Source organism: Myodes glareolus, chromosome 24 (genome assembly GCF_982192425.1).
Source record: "Myodes glareolus chromosome 24, mMyoGla1.1, whole genome shotgun sequence".
In the NCBI taxonomy this organism is placed as follows: Eukaryota; Metazoa; Chordata; class Mammalia; order Rodentia; family Cricetidae; genus Myodes; species Myodes glareolus.
The window spans coordinates 742,167-766,243 of NC_142049.1; the positions used below are offsets into that span (position 1 = coordinate 742,167).

The 24,077-nt window shown below is 39.6% G+C and overlaps 1 protein-coding gene across 2 annotated transcripts in view; it reads left to right on the forward strand.

Annotated features, from left to right (window-relative positions):
* Rnf169 (ring finger protein 169) overlaps positions 1–24,077 on the forward strand; it is a 61,101-nt gene that overhangs the window by 14,983 nt on the left and 22,041 nt on the right. For both annotated transcript variants that reach the window (XM_085682931.2, XM_085682932.2), the window contains exon 2: positions 14,485–14,558. In XM_085682931.2, the coding sequence (XP_085539057.1) occupies positions 14,485–14,558 (74 nt within the window). The remainder of the gene's footprint in view (positions 1–14,484; positions 14,559–24,077) is intronic.

Sequence of the window (24,077 nt, forward strand, 5' to 3'; positions counted from 1 at the left end):
GTTGACACTTGGATATTGCCCATACTCTTAGAAGGAGCAAACTAGATAACAGTAGATAAAGGCTAAAAATAGGAAATAATAATAAAGCTATTTTCTTTGGTGCTGGGGGTTGCACCATTGCCTCACCTGTATTACGTAAATGCCCCCGATTCTGAGCTGTATCACCCCCAATAATGGGGCCTGTATCATTTTGGCTTTAGCACACATTTATGATTTACTCCTCTTTCTCCTTTCATGCTGTGGAGCATGTGCTTAATTTAACATCAAATTTCTCCTTTTGGAGGGCTGACTGTGGTGGCCAATACCTATCATCTCAGCACTGAGAGAGACTGATACAGGAGGATTGTGTGCTCAGGACATGGTGAGACTATCTTTACAAAATTCTCTTTTCAATTGTTCCATTTAACAGTGTTCTGAGGTTTGGTGGATAGGCACATACATACGTGGTAAGTTGGGACTGTATTGATAGTGACTCTTGTTTTTTGTGCATCTCTGCATTTACTGTATGTTTTGAAGAGGTACAGTATTTTCCTCTTTATATCTGCCAAGGACATGCTCCAAGACCCCAGTGCATGCCTGCTGTGGGCAGAATCGAGCCCTATATTTGCTGATTCTTCTTATGCACACATGTTTAACTTTCCTAAGTGTTTCTAGTCCCAGTGTGGTGTTCAGCTGCCATAGACAGTGTGGTGTCTTTTCTCATCTGAACTTCAGTATGCATAAGACTCAAGCTTCTTTTCTGTCTTTTCTATCAAGGTTGTAATTATTTAAAGCCCTTTTTACATTTATTTATTGTGTGTGTGCCTGTGTGAGCACATGTGTGTATATACCAAAGCCTTTGTGGAGTCAGAGGACAACTTTTGGGAGTCATGTCTCTCCACCATATAGGATTCTGAGATCAAATTGATGTCATCAGGTTGGTTGCAAGTGCCCTTACCTTTTGAGCCATCTTGGTGGTGCCATTTTAGCCTTTCCAGAGAGTATTTTCCTGTTTTCCCATGCGTCTATTAGACTTGTCTCTTCCTTCTTGTTTCTCTGTTACTCTTAGGACCTATCTATGTCTCTGTTAGAACATTCACTCAGTAGTGGTTGCTCTGACTTCTCCCATCCATATCACTTTTAAAGGACCTTCATGCCTCTTAGCAGAGGCAGAAATACATTGTGTCAAGGACTAACCTTTCGGCTTCCTGAGGTGCTGTGTCCGTCCTCATCGCCTCCACTCATCACTGCCTCCCATTGTTGCCCCCCTCTCATTGTTGCCCCCCCGTATCCTGTGTCTCACTCTTAACTCACAGTGTCCTTACCTAGTTTGTGAGTAGCTTTTTTGTCTTTGCCAGTACTTTTTCTTGACACCTGCCATAACTCTAGGCAGCCTGACTTTTTTTATTATGTCAGCTCCTGTTGGTTCTTTCATTATCCTTCAGATTTATTTGTGTAATACACATTCGTCTTATGATATGCTTATCTCATAATTTGAAAACATAGTTTGGTCTGCTTCATGCTTTTATCATGTGTAATATGACGGCCGGCTTGTTGGGGTTCTGTCCCGCCTAGTACCCCACAGCTGGCAAATCCCAAAGAGAAAATCACACACAAGACTCCATAAGATTATAAACTGATTGGCCCATTAGGTCAGGCTTCTTATTAGCTCTTATAACATATATTACCCCATTATCCTTATCTACATTAGCCACATGGGCTCAGTACCTTTCTCAGTGTGACAGCTTACATGTTGCCTCATCGTTGGTCTGCACAGGAATGGCTGAGGAAGTTTCCTCCTCCCTAGCCTTATCCTATTCTCATTGCCCCACCTCTACTTCCTGTCTGGTTGACCCGCCTATACTTCCTGCCTGGCCAATCAGCGTTTTATTAAAATACATGATTGACAGAATACAGATAATTCTCCCACACCAATCATGAAATCTTGCTTTTCTTACAGTGCTTATAAAGTATGTAGATTTTAAATTCTTCTGACTACAGTGGAGCAGACAAAACCCCTGCTGAGAGTAACTAGAAGAGCCTTATTTAAAAAGTGAAAGCTCTGTAAGGTTGCCACTGCAGCCAGGGCTTCAGAAGTTTGTAGATTCCTGGTAATGGGGGAAGCAGCTAGTGAGAAACAAGAAGCAGAAAGTCAGACATGCTGTCCTCATGGGCAGTAAAGAGGAAGTGCATTCCCCACCTGCTGTCTCTTGGGGGCATTTGCTGGCTTAAGTGGCGCCTTACAGAAGCCACCGAGAAACAGGAGGTCTTTTAACTTTCCTTCAGTGCTGAGGAGGAAAGTTTCCAGGAGTTTTTGAGGAAGCTGGGTGTTGTGGATGCCCAGGATCCTCACTGGACCCCTGTAGGATAAGAGCAAGGCCAGAGTAAGGTTTGCCACTAGAGGCTGCAGGCAGTTTTGAATTTGTTCATGTCCCGTTTAGGCTGTGGGGTGATTTACTCCTCTATCTGACTGTTGCTGGAGAACATGGTGACCCTTGCTTGGGTCATCTGGATGCCATTCAGAGCTGCTGCATTTTTATGCACAGTGGATGACTTCTTACCCTAAATCACCAGGCCAACTAAGAAGCTAGGAGAAAAGCAGACATTGCGGGAATGACTGTTACCAAAATGGTGTCCCACGTATAGTTTGTTTAGTCGATCTTAATTTGATTGTAGTCTTAAGTATCGTGAGTGATCTTCAGTGGGCATTCTTGTGCATATGTCTTTGCACCCATATATCTACAGTATCTTGTGCATACTACTTCAGTCTCTGTGAGTTCATATGTATGTCAATCACATTGATTTAGAGGGCATTGTTTTCTTGGTGTCCTTCATTCCCTCTGGCTTTTATACTGTTTCTGTCTCCGCTACTTTGGGATTCCCTGAGCCCTGAGTGGAGGAGATATCCTGTTTAGGGCTGAGTATTATGAGGTTTCTTATTCTCTGTGTGATATCTGACTGTAGGTCTCTATTTGTTCCCGTCTGCTGTAGGAGGAAACTTCTCTGTTGATGGCTGAGCACTGATCTATGAGTGTAGTCATTTTATGCTACCTTTTTTTTTTTTTAATATAGAACAGAAGTGTTTGGTTTTTACCCTAAGTCCCTGGGCTATCATGTTTCAGGTTCTTGGTCATCTAAGCAGTGTTAGTTACATCTTATGAAGTGGATTGTCAATCAAATCACATGCAAGTTGACTATTCCCATAAACTTTGTGCCACCATTGCACTAGTATATTTTGCAGACAGGACTCCATTGTACATGAGAGGGTTTGTGGCTGGGTTGGTGTTTACATTTCTCTTTTGGTAGCTTGCAGAGTGCCTTCCTGTAACCAAAGATGCTAGAAAATAGGGGAGAAGGCTCTATGTAGGCACCAGCTCGGCTTCTCCGTGTTTAAAGTGTTGTGTGGGCCATGTTGTCAGTTAGTAGAGAGCTACCTATAGTCTTAGCAACATCCTGGATTGTTTGGGGGTTCACGTGGGATCCTTTTGGCCAACAGCTCAATTAGATGTAATTCAGTCTTGGTATTGGAAGCTTCATTTGGTGAAAAGAGATGGCCAGTTGAGACTCTTGTCTCCCCCATTATTTGTCTGTTTCATTTAGATAGCCTTCATATATGTTGATATTTTAGAAAGTTTTTTTCTCCAGAGCTTGCATGGGTCTGAACCAGTTGGAGTCTGAGAGCCAAAAGGGGACGTAGGCACATGCTCCCTTCCTTAACACAGAAAAATCTCCAATTGATAATCACTTGTACATATAAATTTAGTTTTCTTAAAGTGAGTCTCCCTGGAGAAACAAACTACTCTTAAAGAGTAGACTGCACGTCCAGCAGTAGATGATCAACAGAACATGAACTCTGCGGCATCTTTGGGGGTTCCTTGTCTCATAACGTCTTGTCAGGACTCTTTTTTTTTAATTTTAAATTTATCTTATTATTTTCTATTTTTATTTTACTTACATTTTTTTCTCTTTACCCAACAGCCCTTTTGCATATATGTTATGGCTTCCAGTTTAGGTTTTTATGAGATTTCTGAGTGTACAGATGAATGGGTCTCTGCTTCCTTTGCCTTCTCTTGGGCTCTTTTCCTTCTGTTAGTTTGTTTTGTCCAATTCCATTGTGTTAGTTTTTGTTTTATTTTGTTGCTATCCCATAGAATCCTGTTTGCTTTCTAATGAGACAGACAGGGGGTGAATTTGGGTGGGTGGGGAGAGATGGGGAGAAGCTGGAAGGAGTAGAGGGAAACTAATCAGGATATATAATGTGAGAGGAGAACTGTTTTCAATTAAAAAAAAAAGGTAACCGTATCCTTACCAACTCTTGTCTGTACCAAACTTTTTGATCTTTGCCAATCTGCTAAAGTATTTTGTTTTATTTATTTATGGTTTTTTCGAGAAAAGGTTTCTCTATAGCTTTGGAGCCTGTCCTGGAACTAGCTCCTGTAGACCAGGCTGGCCTTGAACTCACAGAGATCCGCCTGCCTCTACCTCCCAAGTGCTGGGATTAAAGGCGTGCACTACCATCGCTGGATAACCTAGGCTGTAATTTCCTATATCCTTTGTTAGGTGTATGCGTGCGTGAGTGTGTGTTAGTATGTGAGAACAGAATCTGAATCCTGATTGCCTGGATTTCGGTCATGGTTTTCTTACGGCACTGGGGCATTAGCAATTAAAATCTCTGTTCCTCAATATCCTCATCTGAGAAATGGTAAAGACACAGCACAGAGACGTTGTGACAGTGAGTTAGACCTGGGCCCTGCATACCCTGAGTTCCACATCGTTGCCTACTATTGAAGGAAGGTTTAACCTGGTGCAAGGTGAATAAGGAGAGTGGCTGAGGAGAGAGTGAGGTTGAGAGTGTTTCAGGCATAGACGTGGGGCAGAGCTTGGTCAACCAGAGACAGAAACTGTTGATGTAAGGAAGGAACGAGGTGATTATAAACTGCAGATGTGGCAGACTGTGTCCCATGACTGTCTCTTATATTGTGTTGAAATGTAAATGGTATAGAGACAACTCTGGTGGTAATAGACAATTCCCCTTTATATCTGAAAAGAATGCAACACTCCCCAGTTAACCATTTTTCAGTAGATTTTAATCTAACCATGTTCTTGCATGGTGGTGGTAAAAAATTCACCAAACACTTTAGCAACTTACAATCTTTTGAATTCATTATTTTGTATCACGTCCATAGTTCTTTAAGATGTGGTTATATTATTATAAAATTACAAATAAGGAAATTGATGCCAAAAGAGTTTTTAAAAATTACCTCAAGGACAAGTAGCTAGTCAGTGAGATATTCTTACTAAAATCTAAGACTTAATAAGGCTTAAGATACAGTAAATCTAAATCTCTCTTTTATTCTGCTCCATTCATAAGAAATTACACTTGTGATGGGGCCCCTTAGTCGTGTTCCGGAACTAGAGGCCAGTTGACTTGACTTTTAGGGTTCATCAGCTAGCATCTTCCAGTACAGTAGAGTAGGGTTTCTTTTTCTTTCTCTTTTTTTGAAACATTGTTTTTATTGAGCTGTGAATTTTGCTCCACTCCCTTCCCTTCCTTTCCCTCCCCGCTTCCCACCTTCCCTTTTACCCTCTCCCGTAATTCTCACGCTCCCAATTTACTCAGAAGATCTCGTCATTTTCTGCTTTCCATGTAGATTAGATCCATGTATGTCTCTCTTAGGGTCCTCTTTGTTGTCTAGGTTCTCTAGGATTGTGAATTGTAGGCTATTTTTTCTTTGCTTTATGTCTAAAAGCCACTTATGGGGGAGTACATATGATATTTGTCTTTCTGGGTCTGGGTTACCTCACTGAACTTCATGTTCAGTTCCCAGCACCCACACAACAACTCACAACTGTCTGTAACTCCAGTTCCAGGAGATCCGGTGCCCTTTCCTGGCATCCACAGGCACCAGAAAACACATGGTACACAGATATACATACAGACAAAACACCCATACACAATAAATAAAATGAAGCAACTATTACAGAGAGTGTGGATGTTCTGGTAGTGACACTCAACTAGGTGCAAGTAGCAAAATATCTGTCTTGTAGTTCATTTGTTTTTATTAACAAACTACTAGTCACCCTGCCCCAGGGAGTACTTTCTTAAGGACTTTGAAGAATGTTTTTCTATTCTTAGAATTTACAATAGACTAAAGTAAGTACTATGCGTCGGTCACTGACCACAGGTGTGTGTCATCCCCAGGCTATCGCATCACTTGGGAGTTTCTCTTCCTGGTGTGCACAAAGTCAGAGGGCAGGCATCAGGGAATTCCATCAGCCCCTGGATTTGTGTATGGATGAAGATGTTCTATGCTCACATGCATCCAAAGCTGTGTCTAACACTTCTTTATGTAAGGGAAGGAAGTGTGAGGGGTTCTTGTAGTGCTACTGAAACACTTGAAAATCACTGAACAGTTAATAGATGTTTTCCTAGGTGGACACTTTTAACCAAGTAAACAACAAGACCCCATGGGATTGGTAGATTTATTTATTTTTTTTACAAACTAACTCCTCTGTGCAAGAGAGGGTTGTGCTGCTTTTCCTGTTGGCCCTGATGTCTTGTTCCTCTGCTTGTAGGAGTGTTGCTGTCATTTCAACCTCAACTTCCTTTTTGGGGGGTGGAGGAAGCTGACATATACTCCTAGAGAGGTTAAGGAAGTAAGGAAAAATCAAGTAAAATCCCACATCAACAGATGCAAACTATTTTACAAATCATGGAACCCAATGGTTCATACTAACTGATATGTTAAGTGCCTGCTACATAGTCCCCATTCAACTGTGAAAGAGTGATTTGAAAGAGGAGCTTTTGGGCCAGAAAGATGGCTCAGCCGGCAAGGTCCATACTGCCAACCCTGACCACCTGTGTTCACTCCCTGGGACTCAGACAGTAGAGAAAGAGTGCTGACTCCAAGGTTGTCTTTTAGCCTCTGCACGCACTTACTCCCTCCTGTAAGAGAATAAACATGTAATAAAAAATTTAAAAGCAGAGCTTGCTTTCATTTTCTGACCTTTGCTTGGTCCATTTTCTTCACACTGGTCCAGGCAGATTAAAATGCCATGCTTCATAGAGTTTCAGAGACATCATTTTGAGGTTTTAATTACTCTAAGCCAAATAGCATTTTACCTATAAGATTGAAATGTGTTGTAAGGAGGCCACTTGTTTTGTTCCCAGCTGCTCAGCCCCAAAATAATCACACAGAAACTGTATTCATTAAATCACTGCTTGGCCCATTAGCTCTAGCTTCTTATTGACTAACTCTTAAATTAATTTAACCCATTTCTATTAATCTGTGTATCACCATGAGGCTGTGGTTTACCGGGTAGAGTTCCAATTTTCTGTCTCCAGTGGCTCCATGGCTTCTCTGCCCTTTTTCCTCCTAACATTCAGCTTAGTTTTCCCTGTCTAGCTAAGTTCTGCCCTGCTATAGAGCCAAAGCAGTTTCTTTATTCATTAATTGTAATCACAGCATACAGAGGGAAATCCCATATCACCTCCCCTTTTCTGTTTTAATAAAAAGGAAGGTTTTAACTTTAACATAGTAAAATTACATATAACAAAATAGGTATCAAGCAAGAATTACAGTTACAATATTTGTATCTACTTTATCTTTTATGATAACTAAGGAAAATTATATAACTATAAACTTACTACAAAAATGTAGTGGAGCTTTACAGGTTTTAGAGGAATATTGACTAGGAAATAAGAATGAATTTGAATTTGATATTGGACCAACAACTATAGATGTGTAATATTGCTATCATTTCTCAGATACAAACTGAAATCTAAAGAATATTTAGAGCTAGGCATTTAGTAATGCACATTTGTAATACCAGCATTCAGAAGACTGAGGCAGGAAGATACTAAGGTTATCCTGCACTACACATTGTGTGCGTGTGTGCCCCAAACCCACCCATAACCTCAGCTACTCAGCAGGAGCACTTACAGGACTCAGCATGTAGTTGTGCTCATAGCTGTGATCTAGGGCAGTGAAATAACACTGAGCAACATCAACAGCAAACACTTTGCAGGACAAAGTCTGGGGGAAATTAGGTACAGGCTTCCATGGCTTTCTCTCAGTGGAGGCCTGCAAGATGTGTATTACTCCCCCAGCAAAGAAAGTGGAGCACTGTGTGAATGTTGCCAACCAGAGAAACTTGTTGGAGGCTTCTTTCTTAGAGCTTTTATAATGAACCGATCACATACACTTTCTGTTGAGCTTATACCAACATTTCATACTCCAAGTAGGTAAACAGGTGTTTCTAAGTCAGGGAGGTACAACAAACCACTCCTACCGGTAAAGTCAGGGAGGCTAGGAGCCTACCTGAAATCCACGTTCAAAGCATCAGCCAAAGGCTAATTTTGTAGGCAAGCCTTCATAATGACAGGCAGTTAGGTCTGCCATATCTATCTTTGTGGCAATGTGTGGTTTGTATGTATTTGACATTTAGCATATAATGTTTGCTCCTTACCTGTTAAGTGTTTTTATTATAAAGATTTTATTTTTATATTATATTATATGGACCTTGGACTCCATATGTAATCTGGGCTGAACTGGAATTCACAAAGATCCTCTTCAATTTCCCGAATACTAGGGTTACAGGTATATGCCATACACTAGGCTACAGTAAGGATTCTTCATTGACTGCTAGCCCTAATACTACTTAAAATTATGGTATATTTTCCTGTGATTAGTTTTTTTTTTTTTTTAAGAAACAGCGTTATACCTTGTGTATGTGGCAGGGAGGGGGGTGGTTTCCTGCAGGTTTTACAGCTGGTGGGGGGCAATCTGGGTGAGGGAAGAATGAAATTCAGTTCAGGTAACTAGTTAGTACAAATCCAAACTTTGAGAGTCTGAGTTGGTTTATTGTAGCCATGTTTAAGCACAGCATGATTTTGGAAAACTTTTCTGAAAACCAGTAACTCAGTCCCATGAGTATAGCAGAGCTTATGATGTGTTTACATTGAAATTCTTTACAAAGTACATCCAGCTTCTTCCACTAGATGGGTACTGTTGACTCAGAGATAGCGCCCAGGATTTAGGGTCTAAGGAAAAGACCTTAATGTAATAATGCCTGTGGGTGTCTGGTTTGTCCTGGCCCTAAGATAACAGAGAAGTCACTTAGGCTGTTGCAAAGCACAAGTGACCTCACTCACAAGGATGGGCTTTATGGCCTAGAAGCAATGCTTAAGATTTAGGGGGAAAGGGTATGGAATAAGCAAAACGTATTCTAGGGGAATACAGTAGAGCTTGCCTCAACAGATAAGGAAACACCAAGTTGTCAACTACATCCTACAGCATTCCAGAGGACAAGTAAACTCACCCTCTGAAGAAACAAGCCTGTGTGTTTTTCACTTTTCCTGGCTTCTTCAAGGCTTGTCTGTGTGCACAAGGACCTCTTGGCCTCTACAGTACTTTTTTTTAAAAAAAATATAGAGATGGTGGTGATGATTATTATTATTGATATATGTTCTTATTATGTAGCCCAGACTGGCCTCAAACACAAATTCTTCCTGTCTCACCCTTTGGAATATTGGGATTACTTGAATGTACCATCATGCTTAGTTTAGCATTTTGCATTTTTAAATTATTTTAACCCAATATTAAGATGATTTATTTCTGTTCTAATGTTAGTGGACATATGATGGCACCTTATTCTTGTCTTTTGATTGCAAACAAGATAGTAAGATATGATAGATCATAATAATTGTGGTCTAATTGCATATGAGATAAGTTGGCCAATATGTTGATTTGTGTTTGATAGATAAGGAGACTGAGGCAAAGAGAAGCTTGACATTTCTGAGTACTTTGACATCATTGACTGATGGTGGAAGTTACAAAATAATCCCATACCAGTTCAGAATTATGAACAATGAAGGGTTATTTATTTAGGGGAGACTCACAAATCACTGTCCTAGATAACAGTCCTCTGCATGAATGGGGAACAGGAACAGAGTCTAACAGCCGGAAGCAAGAACTGCCTTTATAGTAAAGAGACCACGCCCAAGTGGGCTGGTATCTTAGGCTATTGGCTGAAGGAGTGGAAGGAGCTCCTACAACAATTGACAGAGCAAGTGTGTGAACCTGATATTATGAGCCCACCCTCAGGGCTGTGATGCCAGGTGTTGAGCTCCTATTTAACATTATACGACTTTTTAAATAAATGTACCACAGTGAATATAGCTTTTTGTGGAATGTGCATATAAAACAGCTAAATCTGTGTTTCTTATAAATTTAACTTGCTAATAAAACCAAGTTATAAGAGCATTACACCACAAAAATCAACTATAATTTTATATTTAATAAATTATGCTGTATTCTACTGTCAGAAATAATTTACAGTGTTTTCACTTTTCTTATTCTCATTTGATCTTCATAGCCTACAGTGACTGATATCAATTAGGTTGTATTTACTATTAGTCTGATTTTATAAAAGAAGAAATTGAGCCTGCATCATCTGAGGCTCTGATTCTTGTCTACAGTCAAGTTTTAAGTTTAGAGTATTTACAAGATGAAGATATTAAACACTTGAAACTTGAAAATTTTACTCACTTTTAAAATTAGTGTATACTATTTATACAAAATAATAGTTTGTTGTGAGATTGACAACCATCAAGACCTGTCTTAGACAGAGAAAATTTCCTAATGGTAAACTCAGTTGTCATTTTTCCCAAGGTGTCACTAAAATATTTTTATTCTCTTGTGTTAGATAGTAGTCTTATTTATAAGCCTGAATAAGATTATGTTTGTTATGTTGTTTCTCAAAATACTTGGAATTTTAAAAAGTGAATCTGAGAAGATTGTTATGGTTGTACCAGAAGGGACTATGTATAATAGAGTTGATTATGTCTTGATCTCAAGGTCTTCCAAATACACAAAATGCAGAAGCCATAAAAAAAAAAACAATTTGAGACCAGGCATGGCATGCATGCCTTTAGTCCCAGTTCTATCACTTGGGACGCTGAGGCAAGTAGATCTCTGAGTTCCAGGCAAAGAGCTCATCTCTAAAAAAATAAAAGAAAATTGAGTATCTATTGCATAAGAATTTCTGCCATACACAGAGTCTACTGAAAGTGTTGCTCTTCAGATGGTATGACTTATACAGAGGAACTCTAGCAAATCAAGAGGGTGAGTTTATGTGAGCAACAAAGGGAACAGAGCTCAGAGGAAGCTTAAGCTGCTTTTAGCTATGTGGAAAGCCCTCTCAATTTTACCCATGGAATGTCATCGTTGCCTCTTAGATTGACAAAGCTGAAGTTTCAGCACTGGTGTGCTGGACAGATGGCAAGTTCATGCCGTGCTAGTGGGACCATGATCCAATGTGGTCTTAGGAAGGTGAGCTGTTATCTGTTAGAAAGCAACGTTCCATTGCCAACATTTTGTTCTGTAGATAACAAGCAGCCATGCAAAGGAGCATATATGCAACACCAGTCACTGTAGCGTTAGCGGTCACTGCAGATTGAAGCCCAGTATGGTACCTGCACTTAGGTCTTTTTAAAACAAAATCTTTCTCCTTTTCTTCTTGGTTTTGCTAGCTCCTGGTTTACTCTTTATTTCAGAGTACTATGTGAAAAATAGAAACAGCTAACCTTGTTAGTTGTACTAAACAGAAATCTACATTTGCAAATTTATTCAGAAAAGGGATTTAATGAGAAAGAATATTGAATAGCAATTGGCAGGTGCATGACTAGAAAGCTCAACTTGGAAAATGGTAGCCAATGTTGAAAATTTTTATAATACAGATTTTTTGAAACTGTTTGAAATGTCTTTGTAACATAGTATATTATAAATAATTGTTTCTGTTTTTCATTAAGTAATAAATACTCTTCATTAGGTGGGTACATATATATGTAAATATGATCAAATGTAATATTTTGCATTTTTCTGTTTATTTTTTGCTGCCCTTTTGGTTTGCTTAATGCATGATTTTACTTGTGGTATATTAAATTTCTTACCATAATTTTATATTAATTTCTCTTTAAATTTTGTTTGTGTGTTGTGTTGTAGGTTCTTGTAAATTCATGACTGTTTCCTTATTAATGAATATTTTGTATTTTTAGGTAAGAAAGGAAACATATTAGTTTCCTTTCTGTTATGAAATATTGATTAAAATCAAGTTAGGGTAGAAAGGGGTTTCCTTTAAATGCCTATTCAAGCAGAAACTTGGAGCAGAAACTATGGAGGAATGCTGCTTGCTGACTCATTCACATTTGTACACAGCCTAGAATACCTGCTCAGAGAATGGTGATGGGCATATTCCCACAGTGGACTGGGTCCTCCTGCATCAGTTCACATTCAAGACTGTCTTCCACAGGCATGCCAGGAAGACTGTTCAGGAGGGTACCGCTGCAGTGCTTTTTGTAGTACATGAGAGAGATTGGCCTTAATTTTGAAAGCATTGCCTTTTAAATTATTAAATAATTTCTCCTTTTCCTCCTGTTGAAATTTCTCTTCCATCTTTGCCGTGCTCCTGTGGTGTTGTGGTAAGCAAACCTTTGAGACTCCCAGTTGCCTACCTCAGTTGTAGGATGGGTTGGTGCCTACGGTGACGTTTCTGTGAACATTTCACTGTTTTCAGTACCTGTGTCTGAAGTACTTTCTTTAAAAAAAAAAGATGTTTTCTGTGATAAGTGTTTGGCCTGCAGGTATTTTTGTATATAACACGCGTGTCTGGTGCCTGTAGAGACCTGAAGACGGCTTGGATTCCTTGGAACTGGAGTTACAGATGACTGTGAGCCACTGTGTAGGTCCTGGGAACTGAACCCAGGTTCCTCTTAAAGAGCAGCCGATGCTCCTAACGGCTGAGCCATCTCCAGCCCCTAAAGTACTTTTTAAAAATGAGTTTTTCTATCTTTTCTTTTCTTCTCTTCTCTGTAAGAGCATCAACTTTTAAACGCACTTCTTGTAAGTGGAATGCGCTTTGGGGTACGACTGAAACAGTCATCAGGCCTTGAGGGGGTGACGATTGTCTGTCTTCTTTGTGGGTGGAGGTCTTTACGCCAGTGTTTCTAAGTAGCTCCTTATTCTTCAGTATACTTTCTTTTGAAAATAGTTTAGACTACTGAAAAAGGACAAAGGGCTTTTGAGGAACTTAGTTTTTCTAGAACCAACACTGGGAGGTAGAGTTATCAATAAATTATAAAACTATTGCTATAGTTAGAACACTAAACATCTCGAGGCTGTAAGCTATTATCATATTTATAAAAATAAAGTGTTTACCCCTCTATCCTTTCTAAAATTAGGTTCCTGCTCTGTAGTCTAGGCTATTCTTGAATTTATGGCAGTCCTGCTTTCGGCTCCTGAGTGCAGGGATTCCAGGCATGTACCTTCATGGTTGGCTCTCCCTTTTTGATAACATTTAAGACTTAACTTTTATTCCTGTTCTCAATTTTCATTTTATTGTCCATTTGCATAACTCTCATGTACTTTATGCATCTTATAGTCCTCCTGTCTTCAATTTAGAAATATATACAGACTGGAGAGAAGATACAATTTTAGATGGGGAAACAGCATACAAATTAATGTATACAGTTTCTGTTTTGTGGCTAATTATTCAAGGATTCAGCAATGTAGGGATTTTGAAAAGATGATCAGTTAGTGGAGTACCTTGAAGAGCACACTGGGAAGTAGTGTCTTTGTTCCTTAGGCTCATGAGAGTCACGCAAGACTTTGGGGCTAAAGAAAATACGTTACATACTTTAAAAGATTGCATTTCTGTGTGTGTGTGTGTGTGTGTGTGTGTGTGTGTGAGAGAGAGAGAGAGAGAGAGAGAGAGAGAGAGAGAGAGAGAGAGAGAGAAGAGGGAGGGAGAGGACACAGTGGCTTCAAATATAGTTTTCTTTGTAATCTTTTGACATGTTTATCAGCGAGCCTTTTCCAAACCACTCTGTATAAAACAGACTTTTCCATCCACCCTACATTGACTTCCTCTCTATAGCATTTACTGCCACTATTCAGAAGGAAACGCTTGCTTACCTGTGTCGGCTCCTCCACAAGATTGTAATTCATGGCACAAGGACTGTACTTGTTTATATTTCTTCCAATGCTTAGAACAGTCCTGATTTATATAACCTTTAGTAAATATTGACTTAATGAATAAGGGAATAGTCAAACTAAGACACCCATACTTTAAACCAGATGTGATAGCACACACCTTTAATCCCAGCACAGAAGCAGAGACAGACAGAGTTCAAAACCAACTTGGTCTACATAGTGAGTTCCAGCTAGAGCTATATACTGAGTCCCTGTAACAAAAAACAAACAAAACCACTCTGTAGCTTTTGGAGCCTGTCCTGGAACTAGCTCTTGTAGATCAGGCTGGTCTCGAACCCACAGAGATCTACCTGCCTCTGCCTTCCTAGTGCTGGGATTAAAGGCGTGCGCCACCACCGCCCGGCTTACAAAGCATAATTTTTAATGTGATTTATAATGTGGTGGTCAGCGTTAGAACATTGTCATGGTTCCTTCTTACAAAACTCTATTTGAAAGTATTTTCCTTTTCCTCCAGAGTTTATATTCAGAGCACCAATCAAACTGAGCAAGCCTGGAGAACTTCGTGAGGAGTATGAATGTCTAAGAAAGGTACAGTGTACATATTAGCATGACATTTATTTTCTCGAAGTTAACTGAAATATTGACATTAAAGAATGCTTACTTTTGATTCATTGGGCCTTTAAAAATTTACTCTTCATAGTCTGTCTTTCTATATACTACTTTATAACAGCCCATATAGATTTAAGGCCACACTAGAAGTGAACTTAACTAAGATCTTTTGAGTTGTCTTTTCACAGGTGAAAGTGTAACTTAGAGGGGCTATCACACTCTACCAAGAAACAGCCCTTGCTAATAATTGTTTGTGTTAGTTTTTCTTGTGAGCACTTCTAATTACTTGTAACTACTGTTATTTTTATAGTTTTTAATTTATTAAGTACTCCAGGAGAATTGTAATGGAGGCCGTAGGACATGTGCCTGTCACTACATGGCCACCCGCAACCATGCCCTTCCTGCCATGAGTGACTGTACCCTTCCATAGTATCAGACAAAATAAACCTTTTCCTCCTTGAGCCCCTTCTTCCAAGCACTTATCACTGTGAGAAAAACAATCGCCACATCTTGCCTTTATTCTATGACAATGCCTGATTCTGATTAAGTAGATTATTTACCTTTATAAAGTAATGCCCACATGCAGAATTATTACCTAATTATTTACAATCCTAAGTGAGCAGTTGAAAAAATCTCTTAATTCCAAAATTCTTACTATTTGGGAAGCTTTTAACTGTGTTATAATAATCTTTTTTTTAAAATATTGGATATTGAACCTAGGGCATGGTGGATATACTCTGTCACTGAACTCCAGCTTCAGCCTGTAACTGTTGCTTTTGTTCGTTTGTTTGTTTTAATTTCAAACTAATTGTCTGAGATTGGCCTATAGAAGTTTGATGTCAACCCTCCCTAGTCCTCTCCCTGCACTACAATTGCTCACTCATGGTGGGAAGGGCATGGCTGGCTAGACACTTCTTCCATATAGCCATGTGTGTACGCACGTGCGCGCGCACACACACATACACACTCACACACTCTTCAGTGTGTTTATTGAGCACCACGTATGCTCACTAGGGATACAGTGTAAAAGAAGACACACAAGGTTCTTGTCTTCAGGGAGATTCCTTTTTGGGGGTAAGACAAGAAATCATGATTTTACATAGTAAAGCAGTCAGAAGTGTCAGAAAGCAGTGGGAGGGAGCATTAGAGCAGTTTTGGAAAGAGTGGTTAGGGAAGTTACTTCAGAGGCAAGACTGTGTCCTAAAAGAAGCAAATCAGGTAAAGCATGAGAAGGCGCCCTGCAGAGGCCTAGGGACCAGCAGTTGGGTGTGGTCAGTGCACAAGGACTTCTGTGTGTCTGAACATACAAACGTGAGCAGGACGGAAGCAGGTGAGGGTTATAGGAAATGAGTTGAGAGATGTTGAAGGGCCAGGGCAAAGATGTAGTTAACCTGGTAAAGAGCCTAATGGGACATGAACAATGCAATCCTAATGCAAGTGTAAAGTGTCTCTAGTTACTGTGTTAGAAATGGAATAGGCCAACAAGTCAGGAATTGTGTTTATTGTAAATAGTAGAAACTCTAACATAACAACTCACAATATGTAAGAATGGCTTTCTTCTTTTGTTCTTGCCATAAAAACAAAATGACTATATGAGTTGATTTAAGTGTGTTGACTGTCTTACTATCTGTGTGTATCCTATGATATCATGCTGGATACCTTAAATATACCAGTAAAGCATTATTTTAAAGATAATAAGACTTTTTATTATCCTCAGGTCACACAAACATGGAAGGCAGGTAGTTCAGGGCAGAGCACAGCAGTACTATGACTCAGGGCTGTTTTTTTGTTTACATATCTCCAGGAGTGCTGTTTTCCTTGTGTAAACGGGTGACTCTTCTAGAACCACATCTGTTGAGTGAATTGGGTCCTTTGAAAGATCTTTCCCTAACTCATAACTCATCAGAATTGTAAATTCTAATGTCACAGATCCCTGTTGTAGGGAGCCTGGGAGGTATAGCATTTTAGCAGGTATACAAATTTCCTGAGTAAAATCAAGATTTCTTTTGTAAGAAAAGAAAGCATAGATCCTGGCTGGGAACTTGCAGTATCTGCCTCATACAATAGGAATAAGACCAATTAGAATACTTTTTCTTGTAAGTAAACTTAAGTTAAACCACGGTTAAAGTTTGTCTAAAAGTTTGGTAGAAAGGGTACAGTAGATTAGAAGATGTATACAAGGAAGTTATTAGAGTTGCATGTTATTGCTTTGTTTTTGAAACACAAGTCTTACTGTGTGGCTCAGTTGGTCTTGTACTCAGGCCTTCAGCTTCCCAAGAAGATGAAATTATAGGTATGTGGCACTGTACCCACTAGTTATTAATATTAAGGCTTTGGTTGTGGATCTAGGTTTATTAAAGAAGGGACTTGAAGGCATAATGGATAGTGAAAAAAATGAGCTGTCAGGTTTATATCAAGAAAGAACTGCAGAAGGTAAGGTTGCTGGCTTAGGAATAAAGTTGAAAAGCTAGGGTATGGTGGTCTAATTGTGATTTTACTAAAACTTGGACATGTCACTCAATCTATTTGGCTGTATATATGTTGTGTCATAACCCAAGTTTAAACTAGCTTTTCCCTTATTTGTTTTCTGTTTCTTATTTTAGAAAATACTTGCAGCAACCTAGGGAGTTTAAAACATGTTGTATCATATCACAGAAGCAGCAGCTTGTTGGCCTATTTTAAAGTTTTTTTCTATAGTGTTTTTAAGTACAAATGTTTATTCAGTTGTTGGTTATCTAATCCTAAAGCCTCTTCTGTATGAACAGTGATTTATGTAACAATGTCCTTAGCTTGGGATAGGACAGGATGCATTTTAAGATTCCTAGTGTTCTTTTGTCTATTCTATCTGCTATTTTTTCCTCTAGAACATTACATACTGTTTGAGAAAATGCCCGTTTCTGACATGTGCTGGTGTTCTTCTTTCTAGAGACAAAGAAATAGTGCAGAGCCTTATGATCTAGGAACAGGCCAATGCCTGGTAAGGGGAAGAACACCCCCAAGAGTGTACTTTAGTCCTCACTACACGAAGGAAGACCGTCTCTATAGGATGGGTGCTTAAATATGCAGCTACACAGATGGCAACAGCTTTTTCAAGTAATGTACTTTTCGGAGAAAAATAGCATAACACAAGACATTCAGAGTGTGATCAGATTTAGAGTAACAAGTATTCAAGTTATTTATGAAATGTGATATTTTGCCTTTCTACTTTCATATTTGTGAGACAGGATCAATACTTATAAGATTACTATATTAATTATTATTATGGCTTAGAGAATAATTTAAATAAAATCATCTCAATGTTACTTGCAAACCAGACAGAGGAATCATCTATCTGTAGCTATTTAGCCTCTAGTATAAATAAAATACTTTGTTAAACTATCTGCTTAATTAGACTTTGTAGTACTTGAATGAAAATGGCCCCATTGCTTCATAGGGACTGGCACTATTGGGAGGTGTGGTGGTGTTTGAGGAAGTGTGTCACTAGAGGTAGGCTTTGGGGTCTCAGAAGCTCAATCCAGGCCTAGTGTCTCTTGGTCTCTTCCTGTTGTCTGTGGACCCAGGTGTAGGAGTCTCTGCTCCGTCTCCAGTACCAAGTCTGCCTGTATGCCATCATGCTTCTCACCATGACGTTAATAGACTACACCTCTGAACTGTAAACCAGCCCCAATTAAATAATTTCCTTTATAAAAGTTGCTATGAGCCGGGCAGTGGTGGCTCACACCTTTAATCCCAGCACTCTGGAGGCAGAGGCAGGAGGATATCTCTGTGAGTTTGAGGCCAGCTACAAGAGCTAGTTCCAGGACAGGCACCAAAGCTACAGAGAAACCCTGTCTTGAAAAAAACAAAGTTGCTGTGGTTATGGTGTGTCTCTTCACAGCAATAAAACCCTAAGACAGAAGTTGGTACCAGGGACTGTGGTATTGCTGCGATAGGCCTATGATGCTTTTGTTTGGAGGAATTTGTACTTTAAACTTTGGGTTCGAAAAGCAGTTAAATGTTTTAAGTAGGGCTTAAAGAGCCATCCTAGTGGTTCAAGATAATTTGAACTGTGGGGACCCAACTCAAGAGTTTCACAGAAGACTATTAATATGTGGCCTGGAGACCCTGGCTGCTTTCTACCTTTGTCCAAAAAGCAAAAATTGAAAACAAAAACAAACAAACAAACTGTCTGAGGCTAAATTGAAGAGTTTGGATTAACAGCTTTGGCAGAGGACATTTCAAAACCACCTGGCATTGGCTATGTTGCTTGGTTATCAGTGACCAGTCTTCAGCAGATCTATAATGAAAAGGAGCAATTTGAGCAAGGGAAAATTCAAAATATAAAGTGTGAAGAGGAAAGGAGCACCAGGAAGTTCAAAGAAAGCCTGATGCCAAAAAGAATAAATGGAGTGATGACTCTGATGAGGGCCAGACCCCACCCAGCTCAGCTTCCAGTTTGTGAAAAGGAATTAAAGAACAGTTTAGGTCAAGGCAGACAGGCAAGCAGACCTCTGAGTTAAAGACCAGCCTGGTCTACAGATTCAGTTTCTGGAAGCCAAGCTTAGTCAATGAAGGAACCATTGTAAACAGAAAGCTGGTGAAGATGTAATTGAACAAGGAGGCTATGTTCCAGCCCCAGAAAGCAGCAGAACTTGGCAGCCGAGGCCACATTGTTCTGGCTTTAAAGTCAAAGATAGAAGAAAGGCTTTATAGAATCTTCCTCCACAGCTAAGGAAAGCCACCAAAGCCAGACATGTGTCAGGGGTGTCCCTGCATGGAGGCCGAGAGAGGCCATTGTATGAAGCTGTAAAGGTGAATCTTGAATTGCCTGAAGACTCCAAAATGTTGGCGATACCAGAGCCTTGAGATATGTGCCAACAAGAGCTGCTAACAGGAAGTAGAACTAGCCCGAAAGAGAGAACTGGAAGGAGTGGAGACCTGAAGGAGTTTGCCCAGTTGGCTTTTAGTCCTGCTTTGGTCCAGTGTTTCCTCACTATGCTCCCTTCCTATATTTGGAATGGTGATATATATATATATATGTGTGTGTGTGTGTGTGTGTGTGTGTGTATGTATGTGTATGTATATATACACATATGTATGTATATGTATGTGTATATGTATATATGTAAACATACACATATGTGTATACACAGTGTATACACACTGTGCCATTATATGTTGGAAGTATGTGATCTACTTTTTGATTTTGGTTTTACAGAGGATTACAGTTAAGAGATTGCATGAATCTCAAAAGAGACTTTGACAAACTTTGGACTTTTAAACAATGCTGAGAATATTATAGACTATAGAGACTTTTGTAAATTGAACTGAATGTATTTTGCGTTATGATATAGCCATAAACCTATGGGGCCCAGGGAATGGAATGCTAATTGAATGAAAATGGCCCCATAGGCTCATAATTCTTTATTGATTCTTTGGGAATTTCACATCATGCACTCCAATCCTGCTTACCTCCCAGTTCCTCCATGTCTGCCCCTTGAAGCACGACCCTTGAAGCATGACCTCCCCCAACATTAATTAAAGCAAAATAACTACTTCCCTCCTCCATCTTTTCAACACCTCTTCACTTCATTCATCCTAGTAGCATTGGGAGCTGCAGTGTGTCACACACACAGTGTACCCTTTTGTTCAGTCAGCCCCACCCGCAAATGTCATTGCATTGAGTCATTAGTCTGGTTCAAGGCCTCCAGCACACCATCATCATGGACCCTCACTGAAACTCCTCAGACAACCTGCTGTTGCTCCAAGTTATGGAAATCCTGTGGATTGTTGCTCAGGACCAGTCAGTCCCTCCACGCACTCCAACAGGTCAAGGATATAGTAGATGTTAGGGTGGGCCAACCTAAGACTCAGGATGTGGGTCTGGGCGGTAAACAAGCTGGTTTGTCCTTGGCACTGGGACCACTCCCTTCAGGTGAGGGGTAAAGCTAAGCTGAGCCATCTTTACAGCCCTTTTAAAACATACATTTAAAAGTTTCACTTTTTTTTTTCTTTTTGAAATAGGTTCTCTCTGTATACCATGGCTGGCCTGAAACTTAATATGTAGACTAGGCTGGCCTCTAACTCATAGAGATCTGTCTGTCTCTGGCTCTGAGTGCTGAGATTGAAGATGTATGCCACCATGCCCGGTTCACTGACCCTTTTTTATAATTAAGAATCTGCTTGTTTATCTCAGACTTTTTTTTTAAAAAAATGCAGATATTTTTCAAATGACTTGTATTATACAGTTAATATTAACCTAAGCTGAAAGGCAATATTGGAAAGCCAACTGCCCTATTTCAAATCCTGCTTTTGCTGTTTACTAAAATGTGAATTTAGGCAAACTACATAACCTTTATAGTCTCAGTTTCTTGGTCTTTAAAATGGATACCATAGTCCCTAGCTTACCATTATTGTGAAATACTGTTGGCAAATGGAAATCCATATATAAGTATCAATTATTCTTACTAGAATTAAAAAAAAAAATGAGCTGCTCCCAGATGCTACTATTTTTTTTCCTTGGGTAAGAGAGAAAGACTTTCAGAAGTTGTAGTTGGAAGCTGGAGAGCTAGTGCTGTTAGTCTATGTGAATAGACTCCCTCAGGCCAATGATGTTGAGCATCTTTTCTTCTGTTTCTTATGTTCTGAATGTTGCATTAAATGTTATATCTTAAAATATATGTTATATGTTAAAAATGTTCAATTTTTTGCGTAATTTTATAAGATCTTTATATATATAGTCTAGATTCCATTCTTTCCATGGGTGCACATTCTGCACTGTATGATCTGACTGTAGGCCATTTTCTTAATTAGTGATTGATGGGGAAGGCCCAGCCCATTATGTCTGGTACCATCTCTGGGCTGGTGCTCCTGAGTTCTGTACAAAAACAGGCTGAACAAGCAATGAGGAACAAGATAATAAGCAGTGTCCTTCCATGCCCTCTGCCGCAGTTCCTGCCCTGCTCAAGATCTTGTCCTGACTTCCTTCAATGATGGACTGTTATACAGAACTGTGATTGAAGTAAACCCTTTTCCTCCCAAGTTGCATTTGCTCATGGTGTTTCATCATAATAATAGCAACCGTAAATAAGACAGCCAATATATTGATTTTTTTTTTCAGAAAGTAAAAGCAAAATAAACCCCACAAACTTTGTTCTTCAAATCTGTTATTAAGGAAATAAAAAGGTAAAACAAAAATTTGAAGATTTTATTCTCAGAATGTGTATCTAACAGTGAACTTGTATCTAGAATAGATCAGAAATTTTTGTACATGCTATTAAAATAATAAGTAAATAAATAAAATTACAAAAAGGGCAAAAGGTTTGAACAGACATTTCACAAAAGAATATAGCCTATTAAGGACATGAAAAGACAGCGTAATTAGCCATCAGGGAAATACTAATTAAAACCATAGAGGCAGCGCCTTACATCCTCTCCCATTGGTGAAAAGACAAAATGTAAGAATAATGTAAGCATTTGGAAGAACTGGAACTTTGTGCCTTGAAGGTAGAACTTTACAGCAATGTACCCTCCATGGAAAGTGTTTTAGCAGTAGCTTATATATTTCAACCTGCACTTTTTAATATTTGAGTAAAATTTAAAAGTGGGTATGTTCATGCAGTGAAGTAGGTCTTACTAATATAAAAGAATATCTAATTACAAACCCAGTTATTAGTTTGAATAAGTCTCAAAAACAAATTGAATGAACAGTTGGCATAGGGAATTGTAGGGCTACGTGTGTGTGTGTGTGTGTGTGTGTACATGCATGTGGAGGCCACAGGATGACCATGAACTTATTCAGTGCTGTCTACCTTGTTTTGAGTCTCTCTCAGTGGGACCTAGACCTCACCAGTTAGGTGAGACAGGCTAGCCAGCAAGTTCCATGACCTCCTTCTGTGTCTGCCTCTCCAGTTCTGGGATTACAAATATAGGCCAGCATACTGACTTTTACAAGGGTTGTAGATTTTACAAGGGAGTCGATTCTCATGACCTCATTGTATGTGAGAATGAATGCTTAAATGAAACAGAAAAAACACTCTCCATGCAATTAAAATTAAACAGTGGTACAAATTGGAATTTTCTGTGTTTAGACTGTGTGGGAAGTAACCTGTGTATCTGAGCGCACAGGTATGTTGTGGTTCACTTTTAGTTCATTGCCTTTTGAGAAACTAGGTAATCTATAAAGACAGGATTACTTGGAGGTGGCACAGTCCAAAAAGGTGGTCCTTGCGTCTGCTAATTATTTGGTGAGGACTATCCCTCTGTGTTGTAACATGACAGAGGCATTGCACAGTGTGATGGCTTGAATGAGATGTCCCCTTAGTCTTGGGCATTTGAATGGATGGTCTCCAGTTGGTGCTGCTATTTGGGGACGCTTAGGTGGCAGGGCGTTGCTGGAAGGAGTATGTAACTGGAGGTGGGATTTGAGGTTTAAAAACCTATGACTTTCCTAGTGCGCTGCTCCCTGATGGTTCAAGATGTGAGCTCTCAGTTTCCACCTCCTGCTCTCATATCATGGACACCGCCCCCACTCTAACCACAAGCCCAAATAAACTCTTCTTAAGTTGACTTGGTCATGGTGTTTATTTGCAGCCATAGAAAGGTAACCAATACACGTTAAGACAGCAAGTGTGCTAGCATAGCACATCTCTCTTCTCTTAAGGAGTCACCGATGTGATCAGGAAAACCCCGCCCTCATGACTGATGGAGCCCTAATCTCTCAGAGCCCTGTCATCATACTGTTAGTGTGCAAATATGAGGGTTACATTTCAACACATGAACTTTTGGTGACACTTTAAACTGTAACACACAAACATATATGTAGATATGCGTATGTACATATTTTATCCTGACAATTCTCATATCCAGAAAATATAGGTAGCTCTTACTAGCAGGGCAGAAATGTGAATATCCATGCTGAGAAGGGAATGTGCAAGCAGTGAGCTCAGAAAAGGTGCTCTGCAGGGCTCTTCTCAGAAGAATGCAGATTAGAGTCCTCATGCAGTACCAACCCACAGGATGGCAAAAATAGAGCAGCGAGTGGTGGGGATCTGGAGCGGCTGTTGTCCTCCCACGCGGAGGGGCTGCAGGTGGGAGTGGGGTTTGATAACCAGCTTGAGAAGCTGGCGGCATGCCCGTGTCTTATGACTCACAGTTTCTCTAGATACTGTTCTGTGGTACACATATGCCTAGGTAAATAGTCAAGAATATCAGCTTATTTCTAAATAGCCACAGAATAGAATGTCTCTAGGTATCTATAAATAATAGAATGGTTAAATTATTTTAAGACCAAACAATAGAATATAAAAAAAAATGAGAAGGAACACACAGAGATAAGTTTCACAGAATGATCATGAATGATTACAGTCAAAAAGCATAAAACTCCATGTATGTAAAATTTAAAACTAGACCAACTATAGTAGCAAATGCCTATACTCTCAGCATTTGAGAAACTGAGGCAGTAGGCTGGAGAGTTCAAGGCCATCTTGGGCTTTAAAGTGAGATGCTGCCCCCAGCCCA